The 27,550-nt window shown below is 38.0% G+C and overlaps 1 protein-coding gene across 2 annotated transcripts; it reads right to left on the minus strand.

Annotated features, from left to right (window-relative positions):
• Positions 1–3,645: 3,645 nt before the first annotated feature.
• On the minus strand, positions 3,646–27,550 carry NEDD1 (NEDD1 gamma-tubulin ring complex targeting factor). Of its 2 annotated transcripts, none has more exons than XM_077178733.1 (15): positions 27,362–27,550; positions 26,213–26,361; positions 24,249–24,343; positions 22,725–22,841; positions 21,400–21,540; positions 16,259–16,488; positions 15,086–15,287; positions 13,978–14,164; positions 11,286–11,417; positions 11,066–11,107; positions 10,384–10,607; positions 9,531–9,663; positions 9,090–9,246; positions 6,644–6,710; positions 3,646–5,988 (listed from the first exon to the last, which is right to left on the minus strand). In XM_077178733.1, exons 2-15 carry the CDS (start codon positions 26,346–26,348, stop codon positions 5,884–5,886), a joined length of 1,968 nt encoding a protein of 655 aa, XP_077034848.1. In that variant the 5' UTR covers positions 26,349–26,361; positions 27,362–27,550; the 3' UTR covers positions 3,646–5,883. The 2 variants fall into 2 exon arrangements, with proteins under 2 accessions (XP_077034848.1, XP_054487448.2); XM_054631473.2 differs by having other exon boundaries at positions 26,213–26,356; positions 27,362–27,549.

A 27,550-nucleotide genomic window follows, 5' to 3' on the forward strand; every position in this document is an offset into this window, starting at 1 on the left:
AGTATCATCACAGCATGTCTGGCATACCTGGGATTTCTGGCACTGCAGAGTAGCACAGGGCAACTCAAATATATGTGACTGAAGTGCTGTTACCTCCCTGCATGTCTCCTGTTGTTCCCCGCTTTTTTGTCTTTTCCGTTCTGAAGCATCAAAGTTACCATGGAAACAAGCAGAGGCATTTATGTATATTTGTGAGCCTTACCCATACAGGGCATGTGAAGTTAGTCTCAGTTAATGTATGACCTGCATCTGGTGGAGCACATCCCTGTGGAAGGACACCCTGCAGTGGGATGTGGGCACTGGCAGAATGAGACAGTGCTGGGCACCAGCCTGGAGAGGGGCTCTAGGAGCTGGGCCAAATGCCTCCTGGGGAAGGGAACTTGTAATTCCTTCTGCTGTTGCTGAGTGGTGGGAGTCAACAGCTTTCTCAAAGCTGGAGGAGCTGATAAGAGATAAGACTCTGGGGACAAGTATTTTGGACACAGTGCAGTGACTTTTTTTCCCCACCCAATGGGACAAGCAGGAGTGTGACCACCAGCACCACATGCAATTTCTTTTAGACAAATATACAAAGGAAATAATTTTAAGTATCATGGCGTGAGGACATAGGGTCTGTTTTATTAAAGCTTGCCTTAATTTGCTGACTTTTCTTGTTAAGAGGATGTGTTCAGTAACAAAATAACTAGAGGATAAATCTGCAGACACTTGTGGTAGATGGCAGTAAATGGTAGACCAAAGTGCTTTGACTCTTAAAGCTTTAGATAGATCTTGCATCTTTCTGTTTATTCCGGTGGACTTGGATAAATTGCATCAGCTTCTTGACTCATAAAAAAGTCCAGTGATGAGAACTGGAACAGCAGAAACCCAGAACTGCTTCAGTTTAGATGCTACAAAATTAGGGAGACAATTCCATCTACTTAGCCCAAAACTTTCAAAAGTGATGAATCGGATTGGTTTGCCCTAATTTTTGATTGGTCAGTCTAAGACCTTATGAAAACATGAAGAATTGCTATTCAGAAAATACAGCTCACCCTCAGCAACCTGGTAATTATAAAAAATATCACCAGCTGGACACCTCTGGGTATTCAGGCATTCTGGTAAGAAGTGTTACATAGTGCAACTGAGCACTAGTATTTATTTATAGTACTATTTTTTTTAATTAATTCTGGAACACTTCTGCCCTGTGTTAGTTAATGTGTATTTTTATAACCAGTAAAGGCACTTGTATGTAAATAACCTGTATAGGAAATTGTGTTCTTTTCTCATGCGTCCTTTTCTCTCTGTAATTTCATTCCTTCTCCATTACTCAGAGGACAAGTAGGGATGAAAAGAATAAATCAGAATTATCATTCTTGCAAAATAACAGGCTGAAAAAGCATTGTCTCTCAGTGATTTCCATAAAGAGACAGAACTTTGTGGTGTAAGATATTGGAAAGGAACCATAATAACTTTCCATTATATGAGCCTTGGTATTTTTAGCTAGAATGAGAGAACAAATGAGGAAATAGAGAGAGAGCTCAAGGCATGAGCATTTGTCCTGCAACTCACACATGATAGAACTAAGGGAGAAAAATATTCTGCTAGTAAGAACAACAGAAGCTTCTACTACCAGAACATATCTCAGGTGACCCTCAGAGGTATAATGACAATTTTAAACTCTCTCCAAAATTATGTCTGCAGCTAGGCCAATGGCTGCATGGGACAACTGCTAATACAAAGCTTGGCAGTTGTTTCAGAGAACTCCTGTTCTAGCACGTGATGGACAGTGGATGGCTTCCAACACTCATCAGCCAATTTTAGAGCCCCAAGGCAGACACTTGGGAAATTCTAACATGATTTAGCCCCAAAACAACATGGGCATTACTTATTTATGCTGCAACAGCATTTTGAGGCCTGAACTGGTTTAGCATAGGCACAGTCCAAAATAAATAGGGCAGTTATTACTCCACCAAACATCTTCAGTCATGATACAGTCTCTCTGGAAGAGAGACTCAACCCTACTTGAGTTCAGGTCTGGATGTTTTGAGTACTCATGAGGCTAAGGAATAAGTATCAGCAGTCTACACTTCTCTTTCCTTCATTTTTAGTCAGCTGCTGTTTATATCCAGGAGAAGACAAAATAACCTCTAAGTTTCTGTTGATTTAGTGGATTCTTAACTTGCTCTCAAAATCAAGTGCCTTCTGGACCAAGCATAGGGTTTTTTGGGTTATCACCCCCCTGCCATCCCAAAGATGCTCTTAATTCAGTTTATTAAATATGCAGTGCCTCAAAAGTTTCTGTTTATTTTGAAAATATTAGCTATGCTTTCTAGCACTAGGATACCTTTCCATACACACAAAAAATGGAAACATCTCATATAAGCCCCTAACCTTAGTAAAAGTGGGTATGTAACAAAAAGTGTTATTAGCAACTGCTGTAGACAGCATACTAGATATCACATTGTCCACATGTGAACATCTGAAAAACTGTGGCTCTCAGTCCCACAAATGTATCACCATTTCGACTGCCAAGATCAGCTAACGAGAGATGTGCTTTCTGTGACTTTTAGTTATTGAGTATGATTCCACTGTTAACTTGCCCTGTCCTAAAGCTGTGCCAGACAAATACAAAAATGTGAAGTTCACAGGTACTGTCTGTACTTCCGTGGCTAGAGAGAGACACCCAGAATCACAGCTAATATCACAGTTGATCCTGAAAACACCTTGGAATTTTTTACTCTTGTCCTTCTGGCCTTGTAACTTCGGCAGTGCCTGTTACAGGATGCTCAAGGAAGAGTACAAGATTGTTTCCACAGCTGAGAATTTGTTCATCAGCATTGCCCAGATGCATAGCCTGAGATGATGTGAAAATGGCTGTACTCAGCCTGGCCAGAAGGTGCAGCTCTTGATGTACACCATAATGACACACAGACACAAGTGCACCGATGGGAAACACAGACACAGCACCTGCCAGCCTTAAGCACTCAGCAATATCAGACTTGTTCCCTTTATACACAAATAACCTACAACCATTTTGCATCTTCAGTTTTAGTATCGAGGGTGTCCGCTGGCAAGCAACTGTACGGTTTGGCAGGGCAGTCTGCAAAGCATGTTCTAGTATGCCGTGCTCCTTGTGCAGGAGGAGCAATGTGCAACTTCCAAATTCATCCTTGTCGTGCTTATGAAGAACACGGCATGTGTATCAGGACTGCTGCCAGCAAGTAAGAACATGCTGGCATTTTGCATTTTAGGAGAATAAATCTATTAGTCAAAAGTAGTTTTCAAACCCCACATACCTTGCAAATAAACTTCTCATCACAGAAAGTCTGTATTAGCATGAGAGAAGGGAATTTAAAAAAATTAAATATCTGTAAGTTTAACATGAAGAAAACACAGGATGTCCAACTCACCAGGGTCTTAGGAGAGAAGATTATTCCCCCTGCCCAAAACATCTGCTTGAACATGATTTCTAGCCATGAACATGATCTCTCTGGCATGACTAACAGTTTTCACCTTGGAAAGGGGAACTGCTCACGTGTCCTTTACTCCAAGAGCATGAGGTGAACGTTTCTGTGGAAATGACTGGATGGTCTACATGAAGCCACAGAGGCAGAAGAGAGATTACTCCAGAATTTCAGGTAAATTGTGCCTGATGAGGCATAACAATTACAACACAGATTATTCTCTTTATTAAGCAGGTCACCACAGCTTTTTTTCTCAAAAAGGTTGAAACAAGCTTTATTTTAACATACAAATCAGATTGTGTACAAGGCAAAACATACCCTTATAGAGATAGGCAGAGTGGGTCTCCACACACCATGTGTAGCCACTTGCACTACAGTAATCCTGAGACACGGACAAAAGCCCTAAAAATCTTTTTAATCACTCTTGTTATAGTCAACTCCATTTGGGAATTAAAAACATTATACAGTTTGGTGTCAGGAAAACAAATCACCTATAAGGAAAATACCCAAGATAATGGTCTAACTCCCTGCTGTCATCCAGGTACACCAGCAAGAGTTCAGAACTTGAACAAATCAAGAGATGGAAATATGCAAGGTTACTTCATTAACACTGAAAAGCATACATAGAAGGATGCCAAGATCTTTTTGCTACCTTCAACTACTGCTGTCTTCATGAACTGTGTCGTCTGTGTGTCAAGTTTACATATCCTACAAACTTAACAAAGAGTTCTCTACATTGTGTGTTAAGTTAGTAAAAAACCCCAATTTTCTTTGCTTCCTTTCAATATGAAGTTATATGTGATATAGAAATATTTTTAAAAGCAGTAGAACTACAGACATTTAAAGTAATTTTTCTAATATTAAAAGCTACTTGAACACCCTCATTTTGCTACAAGACTGTTTTTCATTAAATGACATCAAAAAAAGGAAATCTCTTTTTTTAAAAAAAGTTAAAGGTAAGGAAATGTTATAGACATGTTTGGAGTTTTTCTTTAGTTTTGCAACATATAAAAATAAGTTACACTATATATTATGGCTTTCATGTATTTATCTACTCATTTAGTAGCAGTGTCATTGCGGACTTATACACTAGATGTTGTAAATAGTTAACCTGCCATGTTCTTCAGACTTTGCTTGAGTTTTGAATTTGTGAGAAGAAACAAGCAAATATTAGAGGGAAAATTAAGAAGCCTCCAGAAAAACTTAGACAGCAAGAAGCACCGGTAGAAGAAGTCTTTCAGAGAAATTTTTAAGTCAATTTAAAATTTTCATGTGATTTTTAAAGCAATTTAAAATTGAAGTTTTAATTTAGTCTTCTTGGCAAAATAAAGGCCAAGCCAAATATCCCATGCACTTCAATAGTCAGAACTTCCTACTGAGCTTCATTTCAGAAATGTTGACATACCAGTATGCTACTATTATGCTACTTGAAGTAATGATTGCTCTTTAATGGTTGTTAATAATACAAGATAATAGATTTGGTATGCAGCTATCTGAAAAAGGCCACAATAATGTTAAACCAACATGGCTCAAAACTGCAACACAACTGCCCACTATCAAGTGTTGTTCACTACCAATGGAAGGGGAGGTTGGGCACAAAAGGTGCTTGAGTCAGACTGAAAGACTTCAATTACACATTGCTGTATTATTAATGGCTATATTATTAATATACTTACATTTTGAAGACTAAAGTTGCATTCAAATCAGGCAAGCTATGACAACATTCAAATACATGTAAATAAAAAGAATTCTAGATTCATAGCCAAAGTAGTAACAAAAAAAAAAATCTCATTGTGCAGTTGATGTGGCATTTGCAACAACAACAAACTTATGAATTCAGTAAGAAAGACTGTGGCACCGAATTTGGGAATATTTTCAAGCTCTAGTTTTACTCAGGACAGAAGAGTTGCCAGCTGAATAAACTTAAGTGATTACTGTACTTTCCAGCTCTTTGTAAACAAGACTCCATGTTGTGCACAAAAGAGGAGCTTTCACTCCCCTTTTTCTTCAAGGAAGGTATCTGAAAAGGCAAGCTGTAGTGATTGCTTCTGACAGCAGTAGAATAAAGAAGCAGATAGAAAAGTAGGTATATATAAAAAAGTTCTTAGAGTAAAAGTATCTGTCCTGGTTTTAACTTTGTTTATGAAAAGGCACTTTACATATTGCTAAAACTCCAATACTGTACTTGTCCTTGGAGTTTTTCTGTTACAAGGCTGTGTTGCAAGGTGGTCAGCATGAGGATGCAAATGTTCTTTACACAGTGCCTATCTGCTACAAATTTTATAATTACACAAAGTATCTTACACCAGAAGAATAGATTCATGTTCAAAATAATAACAGGTCTTCAAACAATACTTCAGTGATGACAGACGATCTGTCAGAGACAACACACCACCTGATTTTATTAGTTCACTCTAATAAAATCAGCAATGTGAATCTTTCAGAAGTGAGTCCTCAGTCTTTTGTTTTCCTCTCGCAGTCTCTCAATTTCAGCAACTAAGCTTTCATTTACAGAGTATCTTTCAAGTAAAGCATGCATTTCATTCTACAGAAAAGAAAAAAGTCTCAATCAGTAGTAATAAAGTTAATAATTCCAGTATTATCCTATTGGCTTTCATATTTCTTTTTAAAATGAAATAACGTAGATAATTCTGTTTTTAAAAACTTTTGATAAGAAAAGTAAGATTTTCCCTTTTAAGCTGACATACAGTATTTTGATCATTAATACATTAGTGAATATTTTATCAAAAGAATATTGTGCAGTTCTTCAGGATGAGAATCTACTAATACAGATTCCATTAAAATGCTCAGAACCCAGACAGGTTCTTTTTAATGCAGATCAAAAGAACAAAGACTCATAAAAAGGTGAAGCTAAAGAATAAAGAACAGCTCAGTATGTATACAGTATCTATAAGTGAAGATTTCTATTTGAATTCCATCTATCTTCTCCTTACCCCAGCCTTCTTACCTCCTGAAATATGGAATTCATACCTCCTCAAGCCCTAGAATCCCTTTATTAACCAAAGAAAAAACAATTTAACAGGTTCCCATTCATGCTTTCCCCCTTCCTTCACATGAAATCCTCCCTTTCTCGGTCTTAATAAACGAAATAGATTTTCTGTTTTGAGAGAAGATGGCATGCCTTACTATTACCAAAATTGAAAACTGAATACATTTCCCATCATGGTCCTTGTACATACCAACTGCATATGGAATTGCTTGATCATCTCCACTTGCAAATTCACAATATCTCGATGGCATGCTTCTCTGGTGGAAGAGTTGCAAAAGGAAAATGCTTAGACTTACTTGGGAAGCAGTCTCTCTCATACCCTCAGCACCCAAAACTCTACAATTCCTCACCTTCGCTCTCATCTAAAGTCTAGAAACCCTTAGACCATGAAACATAATCTTCTACAGCTTATTCTGGAATACTTTTGTTATGATATTCATTTTTGTAAGTACCATTTTTTTTCAGCACATAAGAAGATGCAGGACTTCTCAGTTTAGAAACACAAATATATACATGGTGATATCAAGATTCTTTTTCACTTGCAAGCTATAAGCTCCTCTCATTTTTACCATTCAAAGCTAATTTTCAATCCCTTGATGATAAGCACTGCAGAGAAAGATACTTATCTCTACTTGAAGATACAACTTTTCAGCACATGACTTTCAACAGTCTTCTGTAAAAGGGCCCAAAACATCAACTGTGGTAAGTGATACATTATTCTCAAAATCATGGAATAATCAAGGTTAATCTACATAAAAAGCAGTGGCAGTGTTGTCCGCGAAGTGGACATGAATTTGTTAATTCATGGGCAACCATTCCACACTACAAAAACCAGCCTTGAAAATAGCCTCTGATCATGACATTAATACAACAGTTCCAGAAGCTGAGGAAGAAAAAGGAGAACAGCTCACAGAAAAGCAGCAAGCTGACAATAATGTATCACTTCCTGAACAGTGCAGCACAGTGCAGTTGTCTGGGACTGAGTACTGTGCCATGGGTACCACTGGCCTGACAAAGTAAGGTGTTTCTTTCGTGGACACACACAGATCTTACTTCATTTTCCTTTCCTCAAACATACAGCAAACCCAAAGGCAATCTCTACCACTTTCTCTTTCCACAGATTATTGTGCTACAGAATTCCTACTGGAGACAATCTTCTTCAGTGTATCAAGTATAGATGCCAGCTAGCACCCTATAAATCCAAAGATGTAGGTTACCTCCCAAAGACAGGGAGATCAAGAAACAAACATCCTTTTGGAACCAAATGAATTATATATTATTCCTGGTCCTTTCCTGAAGGTTCATGGTTTTTCTCCCCCTTTACTTGAAGAGGAATGAATTTCAGGCAAAGAACATAAAAATCCTTTCCTCAGGTTCCAGCGGGTGAAAGGTAGTTACATCAATGGGAAGCTTACAACAGTTCCCTTCCCTCTTACTGACCACTAGAACTAACAATAAAAAGTTGTTTACTAAGGTTTACTACTAACTAGTAAAATCAAGGTACTAACAATCTTTCATAATCAGTGTAAATGTATCTGCAACTTAAAACTGGGAAAAGGGCCAGCAGAGCCTTCCAGCCACTCCAGAAAATATAAGTCAGAGGAGAAACACAATATTTAAGGCTCCAGATCTGAGGCACTGGAAGTAAAAGACTGGCATGCATAACTTCTAACTCTGGGGTGCCTGAACATAGATTTAAAAAAGAACACATCTGCAATACATAGACTGCATTTTAAGTTACATCAATTACATGTGTTCATCATATGTGAGTTTATTACCAAAAAATCCCAGCGGAGTTTTACCATACTACAATTATGTAAAGATATTAAATAACATTGGATGTATTTTTTCTGTTGGCAGATACAGAACAGCCATGGTACACAAACCTACTAAATTAGTTTTGCTTTGCTTTTTTTCATCAAGACAGCAGCAGCTCCCCTGCCCCTGCAATTCTTCTCCATTATCTCCCTTCAACCTACATCATCATCTTAAACACGGACTGGGAAGTGATGCCCTGGATAAAATTCTCTTAACTTCTTCACCTTCTTCAAACTCCACTCTAAATAGAACCATGCTAATTTGACTTCTTTCAAGACAACTGGAATGTTGGTTAGATATCCACAAAGTAAGCTGACACCAACCATCACTTACAGCACAGATGTTATTTCAGTGAAAGCTCCACCAGTAGAAATACACACACACTGTTTCACCTTACACATGCCAAGATACCAACAATCAAAACCAACACAAGTCAACTGGCTATGTCAAATTCTCCTCACTGTCAACTTGAAATTTCTCCTGCTGAGGTAGGGAGACAAGCAAGGAGGAAAAGAAATCAGTGCAAGGCTTCAGGAAAAGAGTAGAGCCCTTGCTATGCAGACTAAATTTACCATCTGAGAAATATTCCCTCATTCTGGAAACATCAGCAAAGTCATACACCAACAGCCCTCACAGCCATCAGTCTAATTAGTCATCAGAGCTATTAAAAACTAACTTTCATAACTAGTTTTTCAAAAATAGGGCTATAAATGGTGTAATTTTCTAATCCAAAGAGGAATTTGTTTGAGCAGATGCTGAAACACCTCATTAAGAAAACATGTCATTGAAAACAAAACACTCTGCAGGAACAGCAGTACCTGAAGTCATCCATTGTTTCTTGTATCATATTCTGAATGAAGTTGATTTGAATTGCTGTCAGAGGTGCATTTGGTCTGCTACTCCCAATGGTTTCTACTATTTTTTCTGACAACGAACTTGCAACGCCAGCAGTGACAGGTGATGTTATCTTTGAACCTTTACAATTGAAAATAAAATACTGAGAACCCTCATGACAAATAAAAACCACTCGTGTCACCACATTACTTTTAAAAAATAATTATTTATGCAATTAATTTTACCTCAAATATTGCTTGGTAAAAAAAAAAAATCTGATTTACAATGAATCTTTCCAGAGGCAACTAGAGACATTTTAGGAGGGCTGGCTTGATTTAAAGAACCAAGATCAAGTCCATTGTATCAGATTTCATGTCAGTTTACAATCAATCACACCTAGAACTGGGCCAAAATTATCAACTTACTTGTTGAGGTAGTACCATTTACTGGTAGATCATATGCAGGATGGGCCTGAATATTCTTCATTAGTTTCTCATTTACATCAGGAGTAGATGATAGTGGAGAAGGTTCTATGCTTGGTAAGCTTGATTTTGAAACCTGACAACAGAAAGATTTTTTTTATTATTTTAAAGATTAAATCTACTTGTTACAATCGTGTAATTGCACTTGAAGAGTAAGTTTTCCAAAATGTACCTTCAAACATTTTTCCTTTTAGGAATCTACTCAGAAATACATGTTTTTTATTTCCTAGCAAGATATCTGAAAAATGGATTGCTAAAACATTCCAAATTGCCTCAAGTGGGCACAAAGAAGCAAGTGCAAAAGACGGGGGGCCTCTAATTTTCATATCAAAAATGTTGTGACTAACTTGTATCACTCCTAGCAAACTCAGGCTTCTCAAGAGCAATACAAAAGTAGCTAAGCTCTGTGCAGAGACACATCAAAGATATCTCAAGAAAAAGAGGGAGATGGAGAACAGGGAAAGAAGAGAGTGGAACTGACCTAACAATCAATCAATCATACTAGTGCAACCATCTAGTGATTCTTCATTTTTCTAGAAAAATCTAAATACTCCTCAGGCTACCCATTTTGTTTCATGGGAACTTATGTAACCTGATCTTATTTAAGACAAACATACATTTATCTTCCATTGCTGAAGGCCAATTCATCTAAATCACACAAGGTTTTACGGATTTGTGTTAATAGTGTGTGAACAGAGTTGCAAAATAAAATCAAATTGGGCATTATTCAGTATTCTTTTCTTCAAGCAGCAATTTTCTGTCAAGATTCTAAAAATAACACTCATAACAAGAATACCTGCTTTAAAATGTCTTTAGATTCTTGTTTTCCAAGACTTATTTTCTTAGAGTCAGTCTCTGGATGTTCCTCTTCTTCTTTAATTGGAGATCCCACAAATGCATGTAATGGGCTAGACTGTGACCCTTGTGCACTACTGCCCACTAGATTTCTTTTTACTGGAAAGGCAATGGTTGACTGTGGGAGAAAGTCCAAACCCAACAGGTAGGACTGAAAATCCAAGCCTAAAATGAAAAGGGAAAGATGAAACACACAGGTCAATAAACACACACACCACATCTATCCCACAGTTAAAATGCCTGCACACTCATACAAAACTGACAGACAAAAGAAATCACCAAAAAATGTACTCCACAAAAAACTACATCCTTCCATCCAACTTATGGTGCCTCCATACTTACAAAAGTAATAAAACACGAAACCCTTCTGTATATCACTATAAATACATAAATAAATACTATAAATAAAAGAAAAAACCCAATCACTTTAGGACCATACTCTTGACCCCCTGTTACCATGTTGTTCTGGGAATTGTCTGACACATTCTCAATGTGTCAGACAATTCCCAGAAAAGTTATTTCAGTGTCTGCTTTGGTCATTTGTTTTTTTTCAATGGTATGACAAAATCAGCACGTGAGAACTAGCACAAACCTCCAAAGACTTACCGCTGACATATGCTTACCATTTCCTTGAGGATCTTCAGTCACTTTATTTGCAATAATATCTACAGAACAGCAAAACACAGACAAATGAAGTGTTTATTTGTATCACTGCATCAAGTTCATAATCAAAGACAAATTAAAATATCAAGTAGGTACAACAGTCAGTAACTCACAAGTGACATTTTGTCACACTACATGCAGAGGAATGATGCTTTACAAATTCCAGTATCAGTAACTTACCATCTCTGACTGGAGAAAACACGTCTCCTAAACTACTTCGACCCAAATCATCAAAATTACTTAATTCAGCACTTTTCCCATGATCTGCTTCTTTAGAGGGAATGACATCCAAGCTGGAACTATGGGGAAAACCTTCAAAGGGCAATATCATTCCGTTAGTAATTGACCTTTTCCAAAAATAACATACATTATGGCTAAACCATCTCACACCAATCTCACACCATGGTACTTGGGAAGTCCAGTGAGCACTTCAGAATCATCTGCAGGTGCCACTTAGAGGGTCAATATTAGCTTGCTCATTTGGGCTGTCAACAAAGGTGACTACAACTAAAAGCTCAAGAGGAGGGCTGTAAAACTGGAGAACCCACTCATGCTCAAAGAAATCTATATGATGGGTGCAGCAATTTTATGGTGCATCAGGTGAAGTCAAACTGGTGACTGCACCTTCTGCTAATAAGGTAACCGCATTCAGACAATAAAAATTTAAATTTGTTCTGCAAGAAAAAAAATTTGCTGTACTAGGGCCATTAAGCATTCCAAGGCAAATCATACGAAACACCTTTTTAAAGCTTACTTAGTGTTAGTATATTCTCTGCTTATTTCTAATATTTGAAAGTCAACTTACATATTCTAATATTAGAAAATCAAATTGAAGTTACAATTGCAGGAAAAAAAAAACAAAAAACCTCAACCAAACTTGTTCCTAAACCTTTCTTCACTCTACCCTCAAGCCCCTTCCCTGACCTAATCCAAGAGGGAAAAAGCTTTTTATATGCATGGCACCAAGGACAGTTGTCTGAAGAATGGAAGCATATCTTATGTCCAAAAAAATCCCCAGTAGTTATTCAAACTTGTTTTTAGAAAGGGAATTGAACTGCTCAGACAACCACCAGAATATCTTTCATAATTTCACAAAATGTTTATAAAACCTAGAAGTACTTCTCTAGGTGGGATTACTTGTTGAAGTGATCCAAATATGACTGTGTGGGTGACTGCAATTAATCATGTCCAAGTATTTACATTAAGTGGAACTTGAGTCATGTTTACGATTTCACATTTAAATGTATTAATAGATTACACTATTCACTCCTTCAGATGTGTCAATTGTGACACCAACATAGGATTGCACTTGCTAGTTAAGTAAATACTTGGTATACTGAGTCAAATCAGAAGTGCAGTTCAGAATTTAGAGGATCTACGTGGAAAAAGTGTGACATAAAACTGGGCCAAAATATCTTGTGCACTTTTACCCATTCCCAGAAATACAAATCCAGTATGGTACTTAAAGCAGAGAATAGTTGGTAAATGGGAGTTTATGGGAAGCCAGCTCAAAGTACATCCAAGATTCTCATCTCATTCTGACTTCATTTATACTTTTGTACCTTAAAAATACCTGTGACAAAAAGCCTTAATTTTGCTTAAATATGTTATCAGATTACTTTACTGAATGCCCCTTATTTTCTCCAAAGTTAAATCCCATGAACAGGTTCTAGAAAAAATTCCAGACAACAAATGAAGCTTGTGGTTTCTTATCCATTCCCATTTTTAACCTTAAAGACCATATCTTCTGCAGTATTCAGACGTTTTTAACTTTTAAATTGAACACTCAGATGAAGGAAAACTGTTTTGCTTGGTAAGCCTTTACTTTGTCAAAACATTTATTTATTATGCATGGTTCTCTTTAAGGAGTAACAGCCATTACTGCCGTCTTTATCTTCAAATAAAGACAATAAATCCTATGTTTTAACCAAAATAAAAATTTCCACACCATTCAGTAATGTTGATTAGCTACAGTTCTTGCATACACAGGAAACATTCTACTCCACCTCATACTTCACTGCATACCCAAGGGAGGTCATTAATACACATCCCTATGGACTGCAGTGGCTTATTGCCTAATTACTGTTACTGAATGTATTTCTCCTTATTTTTAAAAGGGAGGGGTAAAGTGCTGTTACATTAAAATGGATTGAGGATTTTTTCAAAGAATCAAACTAGCAGTGTTACTGATTTGATATTTTCAGAACTCTTGAATTAAATAAAATTTTAAGAGTACATTTCACACAGTGGCAGTTTTGGAATGCTCAGAATTCTTACAAAGAACTTGTTAATTTCTGAGGTATAGATAGCAAGTACAGTTATACAACTAATCATACTTGTAACTATATTTAGCATCTTTCCTACCATGTGATACTGGAATCATGCCTCTCACAAAAACACAGTTCAGTGGTCACTTGGGTTTTTGGACTAGGTTGCTTTTTCTCCCGGTGTTTTCCTAGGTTGGTTTTTGTTTTGTTTTTTTCTTTTTGGATGAGGTCTGCTACTCCTATTCATTGCAAGAATTACAAGTCTTTAGCTCTGCATTCCATGCAGACATTGCATCAGAAACTACATGATGTACATAACCATAATCTGCAAGAAGTCAGAATGCAAGAGGTAGCCCCACAGTTTAAAGACTTCATGTGTCTTCAGCTTATAGTAGGACCCAATTTACCTCCTACAGTCTCACAGCATGTGTTACACAGTGGGGAGGGAAAAGAAGTATTTGTATGTGCAGGTACATACACACAGTACTTCCTAACAAATGCCCTTCCCTCAGTGAAATTTTTCTATTGTAATGGTCAAAACACAAAACACTGCTTCCATCTTCCCCATTATGCCAACTGTTTTAAGAGTAGGAACACAACATTACCTGTTTTCTCCTGAAAAATCTCTCCTCCTTTATTCTCATTTGTCAATGTAAGATGAGAGGAAACTGTTGCTGATGCTTGAGAGGCAATGTTTTTGATGCCAGTATTTTGAATTCCTCCAAGATTACTGCCAGCTTTGACTTCTACTCTTTTGGGCACAGGTTTATTTGAAGAACCTGTGATGTTAGACTAAAGAAAAAATAGAACCAATTATGAGAAGTTATTATTCCTTCAACCCAAAGTAAAAAAACAAGACAATATACTTTCCTTTCTAAAAACAGTAAAAAAAAATCAGTTCAAGTTGCAAAGGTTGCCAAGGAGATATGCCTTTATAAATACAAAAAAAGGTATCTTCATATAACTTCAAAGAGCATGAGAAACATCTGTGAGGACCTCCACAAGGACACCAACAATTTAACAGTGGTGTGACCCTGCGTGATTCAATTTTAATCCCAGGTTTAGACATAGCAGAAAAAAAAGAGATTGCAGTATTAGGGACTCCAAATTTTACAGGAATAGTTAACCACTAGCAGCAAGTGTGCTAGAGAAAAAGGAAAATCTCTGAGTGGTAAAGAATCGATTTCAAAGGTCCTCTCAGTGTCCCCTAAATGGAAGCACAGGGTTTCTCAATACAGTAGAGCCTAATTAAGTCTTGGAAGAACCTCTTAAATCTTCTCTGTTATTTAATTAACTTCTACACTGTTTATATGTGCTAGCAAAAGTCCATATATAGGACATACAAAATATCTTCAGATGAGCAGCCCTTTGTCTTCTCCTTAAGCAGAAGAGCCATTACAGACCTTTCTGCTACTGCCTACAAATAACCAGAGGTGCCATAAGCTGATCTGCAAAGGCAGTATATCCACACCAAAAAACCCAGAAGACTGCAAGTTCCACTTATTTCTACACTGAGAGCAGGAGTGGGGGGAATTCCATATTAACAATGCCTAAAAAAGCAGCTAATACTAAGCAGTTTACAATTCCTGTGTTGGTATGATCCCATTTTGTTGGCAGCTGTAATGCTGCCAAAGAAAGTGAACACTAAACTTTTTTCAGAACTTAAACTTTTGCTTTGCTTTCATTAATCTGTATATTGAACAATAAAAGTACCTTGGAAAAAGTGCTGCTGAACTGAAGACGTATGCATTTCACACAGCCTTTGTGAGCAGTAACTGTTTTCACTGGTGATGTTAGCTGTCTTAAGTCATACTGGCAGATCTTTCCCCGGGAACATCCTATAGCCAAAGTAGTACCATCAGGCATGAAGTCTACTGTGGTCAGAGGAAAATCAGCTACAATTGTTTTCAGTAACCTTCAAATATGAGAAATGACAGGATGAATCTTTTAGAATTCACAAGTTGGACTTTTCAACACAGAATAACTAAAAGAAATATATATATATATATATAAAAGCTTTCACAATTCAGCTACAGGTCAGTAGTTCAACTTCTCCAGTACCAAGTAAATTCAGTGAACTATTTTAAGAAACAGTGGATTAGGCTTACACTAAGCATTCACGCTTAACAAAAAAAAACTACATGTGCCCCAAAAGACTTCATGAGGACAGGATCACCTTGCCTTCTTAATAGCAAACACCAACATTATTTACTGGTATCATCATTTGCAGCAGCAATCACACTACATACATCCTCTCATCCTCTAGCTTCCCAAGCCTATCAACTTTGCCCCTCCCACAGCTCTAGGAAAAACTTCGGGTCTTAGTTTGCATCCCTCTACCTCATCATTCCAAAATGCAGACTCCTGCTGCTAGGAGGAGCTAGAGTAAAAGCACTACTCATGCTAAAACCAATGTCCCACAAAACCACTTGCCATCCCATCCTCTATTTCTCATCCTTCCTGCTTTCTCATCCAGCATTCTCCTCTATCTCAGTAGTTCTGTGCACCACAGTCAAATCTTTTATCTTAACTAGAAAAGCAGGCGAGCTAAGCTCAGGTGGCTGGCACAGGCTGTACTGCCCCTCACAGAAGTTAACTGCTCTCTACCGACAAGAAAAGCCCATACACGAGCACTGGAGAACATCACCCATAAACTGGACTGCAGTTAGTTCCCTCATGCCTTGGAGTTTTTCAATTGTTTGTTTGTTAACTTAGAAAGCAAAACAGACTATGGGACAGGTTCTCCAGTAGCAATATGCCAACCACTTCAGCCATTCTGCATGGGGGCTGAATGAAGTAACTCATGTCATAATTAGGCATGTTTTTTCAGTTTATAAAACCCAAATAAGGAATCTTCTAAAATCAAAAGGTCTTTCATATACTCACTTTTTACCTAAAGTGTCATAGAAAATAATTCTTTTATCCAAACCTACAGTTACAAACAGCAGCTCATTGACTGGAGAAAAGCAGATTTCTGAGGCTGGTGCTTTATGAGTATTTTCAAAATTATGATATGGGTTCTGGCTATTTACATCCCAGAGAGTTACATTTCCACTGTCAGAAACAGTGCCCAGCAAGGATTTCTTAAAGGATGAATATTTCAAGTGTCGAATAGGCTGTAAAACACACATAAAAATGTATTTTAATACCAATATTAAATATGATATTAAATTATTTTCTAAAGACACAAACAGATTAGGAATACAAACTTAAAATAGTCTACAAAGGCCTCCAACTCTGAAATATAAATAGTAAAACCAGAAAAAATAATTTTGCATTAAAATGCCGTTTTTGCTACTGGGGGTGAGACTTTCTTTTTTTACTATTATGGGGTACCATATGAGCTGATCAGCAAAATTAAGCAGAAGAAAAATGAAATGTCCAGAAAAGTTTCTCAAATTTTCAGCAAATATCATGCCTTCATACAAAAAATCCCCACAACACATCTAAAATTAAAGTAGTGAAAAGGTACATTAGTTCACCAACTAGTCTTCTGCCAAGAATGTTAAACTTAATTCCCCTTGAGGTACTTGGATATCGGCCAGTTGGATAAGACACACTGACTCCAGAGTTAAGCAGGTATGTAGGTCCTGCAGAACTGACTTCAACCTGTGGTCTAAGACCACAGAAGAGGATAACATGTGAGGTTTATCACAAGCAGCCTTGCTATAGCAGAACCAGGAACTTAACTTGCCTTTCAGAAAAGCTATTTTGTTTCCACCACATTGCCTCAGAGGATGTTTCAGAAGCTCACTGCTCTAATACTACGGTATTCAATTTCCTAATTAATTTTACTTATGACCCAGCTGTACCTATTCACTCCTGGGAGCATAATACCCTTACACTTAAACAGTTTCCTAACTCCCCAGTGCTGCTATCCTGTTTTAAAGAACAGCAAACTCACCCTCCTTTGGGCTCTATTTTGCATTTTAAAAAAATGAGAGTCCTCCAGGACTGTTTTTTCAGTACCATCAGTCTTTTTGCAATTCTCCCAGTATGAATCTTTCTTGAATATGGACAACTAAAATCTTTTATGATCCTCACAATATTTGGCTCTTATTTGAGAATATTTTAGTCATTGTGATTTTATATTAAGAAATCCAACTCCTTTCCCTTGGGAATTTTTTAATCCTACTCTAATAAGAACCTCAGTTGTCCCCTAAATCTGGTATCTTGATTTCTACTCTGTCACAGTTATTCCTGTGTCTATAGTTTCAATCATTTTTTGATACTGACACAATCCTCTTATGGGCAAATGTCTTCCCACTGAGGTTTCATCATAGCTCTACCTAGAATCACTGAATTGTTAAGGCTGGAAAAGATCTCAAAGACCATCAAGTCCAAGCCTTACCCCAGCACTGCCATGTTCACCACTAAACCATGTCCCTAAATGCTATCTGTTTCTTGAATGCTTTCAGGGATGATGATTCCACACTTCCCTGGGCAGCCTGTTTCACTGCCTCACTCACTACCCTTTCAGAGAGGAGGAATTCTGTCCTAATACCCAATCTACACTGGTGCAACTTGAGGGCATTTTGTCTTCTCCTATCGCTTGTTACCTGTGGGAAGAGACCAACCCCCACCTTGCTAGTACCTATTTTTCAGGTGGTTGTAGAGAGCAATAAGGTCCCCTCGTGACTCCTTTTCTCCAGGCTGAACAACCCCAACCCCCTCAGCTGCTCCTCACAAGACCTGCACTCCAGACCCCTCCCAAGTTCTGCTGACCTTACTTCTACTACCATAAGCACTACTGAAAATATTAAACAAGACAGATAATGAAAGAAAATATTTGTTTGATTTATCAATATACTGAGTTTCTTACCCATCCTATCTAGTATTTTCTCACAAAGCACTGAATCAAGTACTTTACTCAAGCCCAGTCCAATGAGTGCTGAAATATTTAATTTGCCAGAAAATGCTCTCAAAAAGCTATTTTATTCTGGCATAGACCACACCACAATGGATTGTACTGGCCTTTATCCTATTTCTGTCTTTAACTTCCTTTTGATGGAGATACATATTGCTTCATATTTCTCCAGCATCACTTCCAGCACTTGTATTGCGTGTCTTGCTGGAAGTCAAATTGCTTCAACCTTTAAAGAGGTGGCACCTTCAACTGCATGTTCAAATAGAAAGACTACAACTCTTCATCATTAATATGGTCCTTGACTGGTCACAATTTTATCATCATTTTTCTCACATTGAAAAAAATACTGAGAGATTCAGGAGTAACAGCTTTAATTACAAATAGGATCCCCATGGGAAATATTCCTGACCCTTGCAGTTCTCTCAATTCTTCACCTCCAAATACCTTCCTCCTTACTGACCTGCCATCTGCTCATGTTTCATTTTCTCACTCCTGTCCTTCTGCCCATCAAGATTACTTGCTTTTAGCTCTTCTCAAACCTCCTTTGCTATCCTACCAAGTCAGCCATTTCCTTTCCTCCTTTATTCTTTTAATCTTACAGGTCTGGGCAAGTTCTCCATTTTCTTTCATATGCCTATATTCCCCATATTATCACTGCTCCCCACTTTTAGCTTTAAAAGCTGACAAACTTTTCACTCTATGGAGTGGCCAGAATCCATCACACTCCTTTACAAATCAGCCAGCTGTTCAAACAGCTAAACTAAATCCTGTTGCTAGGAGAATTGCACCAGACAGTGAAGACTTGAACAAACATTATATTTTGAAACAAACTTTAATTTATCGTCACAACAGCAAGCAGACAAGAATCTGGTAGTCTAAATGAATGCCAATAGCAAAGACAAATTATGGGATCTGCAAACAGCTCTGCAAGAACTCATTTCTAATAAAACACAAAGGTGTTCTAAATTAAAATCAATTAACAGACTATAGGCCGATGCTCCTATGAAAAGAATTTTGTTTAAAGTCAGAGAAAGCACAGCAACCTTGGGCTATTTGACTACTTGTAGAACCTACACAACATGAGAAATTAACTGGCACGGAAACTACATTCCAGCATGCTGAATCAAACACAGACAAGCTAAAATTTTTAAGGTTAGTTAGACTTCACATTCCTCAATTCTAAAAAAAGTCACTATGGAATGGTGACCCTTCTTAAGCCAGAAAACTAGTACCAGGATCAAACAGTATAATACACTGTTTATCTATTCAAGTTTACTCTTAAGGGAACCCGGCCCCTAAGCTATAAATCAAGTAAAGGCTTTTTAAATTTAACAGAATTACACAAGTCTTCAGATATTTTCTTCACTGTAGAATCAATTCTCCAATTAAAACCCAAAACAATAACAGAGCCATTTCTGCACATAAAAGTAAAGAACATTTTTAGGATCAAAGACAAGCAGGTAAACTGGGACATCCTACTAGCAAATTCATTACAAAATCATAGCTCGATTCCACTTTAAATGAAAGCTATAATCAAATACCTGCCCTCCCTAAGAAAATGTTGTAGACCCTTTAGAATGTGAACAGGAGCTCTTTGTTTGCAATTATTTTAACACATCAAATTGCTTTATCCATCCTAAAGGTCACTCAGCTTTGCAGCAGACTTCTTGATTTCATCTGACAAAATAGTTATTCACAGCATATCTCTTACTCCTAATCACTTCCTGGTGGAAGGAACTGAATATATCAATCAGGTTCATGCAAATCACCCTCACAAGAATTTCTTCATTTTCCAATTAACTAGCAGCATAGTCTGCACTCTGGATATTCACCTCAGCTCCATAATCCAGCCATGGACCTCCCTGCTCCTGCCTCACATACACATTCCTCATAAGATTGTAACAATCAAGTCAGAAAAATGACCTGACTATAGAGATGGATTTTTAAGATCAAACCAAGTATGAAGTATGATTTTGCTTCAATATAAGTATGAGATTGGTGATGGATCAAAGCCACCGCAGCACCTAGGAGCAGAAATAGTTTAAACTTCACAGAGATTTTTCATCAGAAAGTATACCATAATTCCCGAGATGCTGTGAGATTGTAAGAGATTTTTCACCACGTTATACCGTTCATGCGAGACAGGAGAAGAATTTAATTTGACACTATCTGCAATCTAAGAATGAAAAAGCTGTTGCAGTAACAGAAAAGGAGTAAGTCACAACTTCAGCACTCCTTGCAACATTAAAGGTCAGGTTTAGGACCAAAGGAACAGTTCTGCATCCCCTAGACAGCCCCTACCTCTGTAAAAATGATTCAGTAAAAAATGAAAGCATGCCTAGAACTCAAATACATGGCTATCCATAAGACAAGACAATTCTCACTAAGAGCACACACTGGAATTTCCAGTGGGACAACACAACTCATTTACTACTGCAAATGCTCTTGTATCAAGGAATTCCCCTTGTGATACCCACTAATTCTTTTAATATCTTTTGAGTAGGCAGAAAGGATTTGCACTGGCAAACCCTTCCAAGGTCCTTAGGTAGAACATATGCTTTCTGTTTGCCTTGTGCACCATCTTCCTTCAAACTAGTTCTCCCAAATACTAACTAAACACCTAAGTAGGTAAGATAAAACCTCATTATTTTTCTCTTTGAGCATCTGTGCAATTTTAACCTCCAGAGTAAATAAACTTATTTCCAAATACAGACTTGTATTCACCCCTCCAGTATAGATAGCTTTGAATAAGTTAGAACCCAGACTGCATGGTCTTTGCCCTCTGCAACAATATACACTGAGTGGTGAACTGAAATTCTGTTTGGTTTGTAAAGCCAAGTGTGCTTTAATCACTTCTAAGTTATCTAAAAGTCTGTTCTTGAGGAGCCAGTGTCTACCAAGTAAAATTTGCTGTAACCTATATAGAAAAAATGGCACTTGAGAAATTTGTATTTCAATGCTACCTAGTATTTAAGGCTATAATGCACACAGCAGTCTGCTTTCTCCATTCCTTAAGGGCACTCTTAAAAATTAAAATGAAACAGAATATCAAAACTTAAAAGCTCTTGATACTTTCAATTGTACTTGAATTGTACTTTTAATTTCTAAAGACTGCAAATTAAGTTCAGTACCTGAAAGGAACTTAACATAGATAGCCTACCTGTCTGCTGCCATAACCAAAGGGACTACTTGATAAATTGGTGGTAACACTGTGTAGGATGATTTCACCACTCAAAGATCCAGAAACAATATAGCCATCATTCCAATTATATGCAACACACGTGATTTCATCTTTATGTTCCTGTGGGAAAGGGAGGTTAGAGGGAGAGTGTTAAAGACATTCTTCCAAATTTATGCTTTTGCAAAAAACTTCAGCTGATTTTTTCTGACTATCTGTAACATCTTGACAGATCTAAGAGTTGTTATGGAACATCACAGGAAACAGCAGCAAAATGTACCAAGATCAAGCATAACCACTCTCTGGTTGTTTCCACTGGGTGGTTTCCATAAATTAGTCAAGATGAACATATAATTATATACAATATTTTAATATGACAACCACAGAGATATTTACCACAGGTGTTATGAACATTATTTTAAAAGTGATGTCTCCCAGAAACCAGTGATACTTGCATAGATACTTGAATATACTTCCTGTTAATCTGATGTACTACTGGCAACTTCCTCTTCTGTCACTTTTAGACCTAACACATTTACCAACCAGCTTTTCAATACAGTCATTTGCAGTGATAATAATGTGTATAATGAACATATCTTTTCCCCTATGTTCCTATACAGGGAAAGACAATGAAGTACTACTAACCCAAAAGTTAGGAATAGATGTTTAAAGTATTGTATTGGATACTTAGAGGTTTTGTTTCCAACTGTAACTCTGAAAGTCCAAGAAAAAAAGGATAAATCAGAATTGAAGTTTTGTAGTCTCTTAAAACAGAGATGCTAAATAAGGGCAAGCCATCTACTGAAGGCACGTGGGAAAGATACTAAACTAGCCTACGTTTTGTGCATCATAAAAAAGTTCTAGAGAATTCATCCTGGATCAGTTAGAAGACAACCATCCCAGTTTTGCACAACATCAGTTCTGCTACAGTATTCCACAAACAGAGAAGTGTTTTCTCATATCAAAACCAGCAATTACTTGGAATGCAACTCCTGGAAAAAATCCCCATCAGACAACACCAAAAAAATAAGAAGTCTATTCTGGAAATTTAAACACATAATAATATGTGTTTAAATTGTAATTTTAATTTCAGAATTGTCCTCTGAAAACACCAAGTTACATATGTTCGTTAAATTTGCTATTTACAGCACATAAATAACAGAAACTTGAACAAGCCCCAGATGTGTGCTAGCTCCTATCTGTGACCTTGATCCAGACAGACACCAGACTTAGAGAAAGTACATTTTTTACAGCTGGCAGCAAAACCTGGGAGTGGAAAGCTACAGCTCTTCCTCAGCCAAACTTACCTTTAGGCTGCGGTAAATCTTTCTGGACTTCAAATCCCAGATATTAACTGTGTTATCAAGGCCTCCACTGACAAGGTATGAAGAACTAGAATTCAAGCCCACACATGTCTGTTTTGCCTAATGGAGAAAGAAGAAAATGTATGCTAAAGATAATTAAGGGATTTATTCAAATCTACTTCAAAGCATATTGATGTGCATTTCCATTTTCATCAGTACAAACAGTCCCAATGACAGAGAGACCTATTCATACTCTACAGCCATTTCCTATCAAAAGGCATTTAAAATCAAGTCCAGTTTGGACATCTATTTAATATACTTCAACATGCAAGTATATTAATTAATAAACCTTCACATACCGGCATTTCCCCATTCTCATTTTCAATTTTTGGCACCTTTTCCTCCAATATGCATTTTCCCTTTAAATTATAGCTATGTAAAATGCAATCATAGTATTTTATTCAGGTACTCAGGTTTTTTTAAAGAAATCCTAAGTTAAAGAAAAAAAACTCCTCGAAGAAAATCAAGAGGATGTCTAAGTTACATACTTCACATTCCCTGAACATTACAGGGAATATTATAGCAGCACACCTCATAATTCAGTTAAGTGGTTCTTTTAAAATAATCACTGAAGTACCAGTTTTTGAAAAAAAAGGTCAATCTTAATGATAGGCCTACATTGAGGACAAATTATTATTCAGTTCCATCTCATTGAAAATTCACTTTTAAGTTTTCAAAATTTGAGTGAAGAAAAAACAAGCCCATCTAATTATTGACAGTAAAATTGCAAGGGATTACATTAGTTATAGATCAAATTTAGTGAAATCTTCAGGACAAACACTCCACCTTTGAAAAGGTTTGCTTCAGCACCCTAAAAGCAAGGTTTGAACAACTTTTCAGAAAATTTCCAGTCCAGATTAGCATTACAACAGCTATCCAAGGAGAATAATTAGAATGGTTTAGAATACTAACAAGCTATTTAAGTGACCATGTGAAGAGACTCTTCTACAACTAAGTCCAGCTTTTTGAAGTGCCACACTTCCTTTTAACTAGAGAGGAAAAAAAAGCCTTGAACACAACACAAATTTTCTTGTTTCTTGCAATACATGCTGGCACATATATGGTCCAAGAACAACCCCTCCACAGACTCTTATGTTTTCCAGTGCACATTTCATAGGCATGCATAATACTGACAGCTCAAGCTGGAAAATGAAGTTCAAACTTGAGCTATTCCATCTCCTACACATTAGATCACACCTGAATCACTGACTGCCTCAAGTTATCACATTTGCATAACTGCATCTGTATCTTCTTACTGACAGAACTATTTTAAAAGCTATATTTTAAAACTATTGCCCCCACTCTTTATAAGTGTTTAACAATACACGAGGAAATATTTTTATGTATATGTCATAATTCTAACAATACTAAAATTACATTGATCCCAATATGCAGAACAGATGTGAGACACACAGGATACCAGGTGAACTGGGGATAAAATGAGGGAAAGGCATTACTCATACTTACTCCTTCAGCTATTTCAAAGAGTGGGACAGGTTTGCTTTTACAGCTTGAAACAACTATTTGATCACCAGCAGCAGAAGCAGTAGCCAGGTATCTATCTTTGTCACAAGTTAAGGAACATAATTGTAGGATACTGGTGATTAATAAAAGCAACAGGAAGTTTATCTTATTGAATAGAAGACAGATTGGCTAAACAGTCTAAAGCACTGGACCTTGAAGGGACCTAGAAACAGAAACATAAGGCTATTTTCCAAGCTTTCATTAAGAAGCTCTTGAATTAACTACAGCCCTTACTTGCCAATACAAGACAGACAGCAATTTCTTTGATAGAAAAGACAAGAAATATCTGCCAGGTATTATTTAAGAGCTCTTTACCACTAAGGCAGCTTATCCAGTCCACAATTCTGCTTCCCCACACCCTCAAGTAAGAGCCCCATTTATCACTAGTTCAAAGGAATGTCTGTGGCTGTTAGCAGACTATGGATTTAAAGAACGGTCCTGGTCATGACAAATGTTAGACTACTTCACTATACAGTTTCTAGAGTACAAAGAGCAGTTGCCAGTTTCTCCCACTCTGTACTGAGAAAAGAAAAACAAAAGCCCAAAAAGAACCTTTTATGAAACCAAATACCCCAAAGTAATAAGAACATTTATAGAATTACAGAGCAGGAAAACTGCATCTGCACCGCCATCAAACAGAGTAATCATTCAGTTCTGGCCAATGCCCATTGTGATTTTGTATTTGCTCATTAAAGAATAACACAGGTTAATTGGCTAGATTTAGCACAACAGAACCAGCAGGCAGAGTAGTGCTTGCTATTGCTTCCATTATTTTAAGGCACTTTTGTATAATTTTACAGAACTATGTGTAACCAGAACTAATGCTTTATCCCTAACAAGCTGACAAATCTATAAAGTACTTCATTGTTTCAGTCTTGGGAGATGAAGAAGAGACTTGGTAGAAGAAAGCATGTAGGACAGACTGTCTGTAGATAAAGTTTACTAAACACATACTAGTGTGTAGGCATACACATGAAAACATTGTATCTGTGTTTGAAATCCTCTGCAAGCTCCATAGCTAAACCATTCATTTGTCTTCCAATGGGTATAACTTTTTTTGTCATACATTAACTTAGAGGACAGACATTCAGAACTTGCAGGACTCATATGCTGCGTGCCAGCATCCTGTCCTCCTTCTACATCAAGATGAGGCATCACCATCTTCTCCTGTGACAGCCACACAAGCCATTCTCCTGACAGCCCACTGAGATTTCTCATATATTCATCTAACACTTGGCCCCTCATATCATAATCCAAGACTTCCCTGGCTTCTGAGTCAGAGGTGAAAGACCTAAAAGGGTCAGATCCATTTTGATGGCAAACAACCACCATCCCATGAGTGTTATCCTACACAACAACATGGTTGTGCTTCCTCTCCAAATGCTACAAGCAATGGAAAGAAAACCCGTGCTTAGAGGTAAGTGAACACTATCAAAGACTATCAGAATCAACAAGAAGCTGTCCTACCAAAAAAAAAAACTTTGATTACAATTTTCCTCACTATACTATGTATAGAATTTTATGACACCAGCAGTTGCTTTGCTCAAGCTTGTCAGTTAATTAAGCACTGTCTTGAATGCAAGTATCATAATTAACTACTGAAGAAACAAATGAGTAAGCTTTACAGTTGGCAGAAAATTCAGGCATATTACAGCCATTAGAAAAGTGCTGGCTCCTAAGATGAGAAACTTCTTCAGAAGTATTTACCATCATAAACTCATTCTATAAATCCCTTCAGTACCGGGAACTGCAAAACTTTGGCCAAAATATAAACAAACATTTTTATGTAAGAATTTAAAACACGTCAGGCCTGTGTTTTACAAACATTTCAGTAAAAAAAGGAAAGAAAAAAACACTGGAATTTTACAGAACACCCACAGAAATATGACTGAAACTGTAAAGGATACTATTGCTGGCCCAGCACAGTGAACTGATTGGATGTGAGGGCGTATGTGGGTTGAACTGCTCCACCACAGTGAAAGATGAGGAATCCCATATTTTAATGTCATCTCCTGATGATGCAAAACGTATGCTTTCTTGCATGGCTGCACCTGTTCTGGCAAAAATAAATGAATAAGTGAAAATATATAAAATAAAAAAATAAACCAGGCAACCTTACAATTCAAAATGACAATTTAAAATGGTACAGTTGACGTTTTCTTGATAAGAGCAACATTTACTTGGAGAGTTAAACAGTTAGTACCGTTCAGCTGCATACACGAGTGAAAACAGCAGCCACTCCAAGCTTTTGCTGCTTGAACTCTGGCAGGAATTGCATGGTTTCTTTTTCACAAAGCCAGCCCCTCTATGGCACCAAGCGACTAAAAGGAAGCTTTTATCTCCACAGTTCGCAGCTGCCTACCAGGAAGCCCTGAGTATCTGAAGGACCCATTTCCCACCAGCAGATGGGGATCTACAAACCAGAATCAAACTGTTTCAGGGCAAGGCTGGCAGTACGGACCTAAGGGACTCACTTGAGCGTTCATCTCACCCCTCCAAAGAAGACATCCGAGAATCCTTCAAACCAAACCTTTGACAGTGGAATACGAGCGACAATGAGCCACCTTTCATCGCACCTTACAATCATTACGAAGCAAAAAGACCAAGAACCATGTACTGCTACTCATTTTAACTGACACCTTTTAAGATTTAAAGCCAGGTTCACCGGTGCCTGGTTTGAAACGCTGACTCTCAGGTTTTTGTTCCTGGTAATTTTAAATTATCAACAGACGAGGACTGTAAACGTGAGCCTTCGCTTCAGCTGAGAATACAAGCAGCCCTTAGCCAAAGTTAACGGGACATTTCCACACAGCTCTAGGCCATTCATTCTTACTGCCGGGACTGTTAACACTCACAAAACTACACAAGAAATCCAGGGTCGACGTACGCCTTCCCTGGGCAGCAGCCCGCGGAGCCGCTCCTCGCTCAGAGCTTGTCTCCCGCCCCGCAATGCAGCCCCGGAGGACGCGGGAGGAGCCGCACCCGCCCCTAAGCATCGCCATCGCCCGGCCCCGGCCCCAGCCCCGCTCCCGCGCTCTCCCCGCGGCACTGCGCACCTGGCCGGGCGGGCACCGGGCCGAGCCCCCGCTGCTCGCCCCTAAGCCCGGCTCTGCGCTGCCTGAGGGACCGGCCCGGCCTGGCCCGGCCCCGGCTCCGCCCGCCCCGCTGGGCCCGGCCGCAGTCCCCGGCCCGCGCGCGCTCCCGGCCCCACTTGCCGCGCCGCGCCCAACTTCACACGCCCCGTC

Source organism: Agelaius phoeniceus, chromosome 5, assembly GCF_051311805.1.
Source record: "Agelaius phoeniceus isolate bAgePho1 chromosome 5, bAgePho1.hap1, whole genome shotgun sequence".
NCBI lineage: Eukaryota > Metazoa > Chordata > Aves > Passeriformes > Icteridae > Agelaius > Agelaius phoeniceus.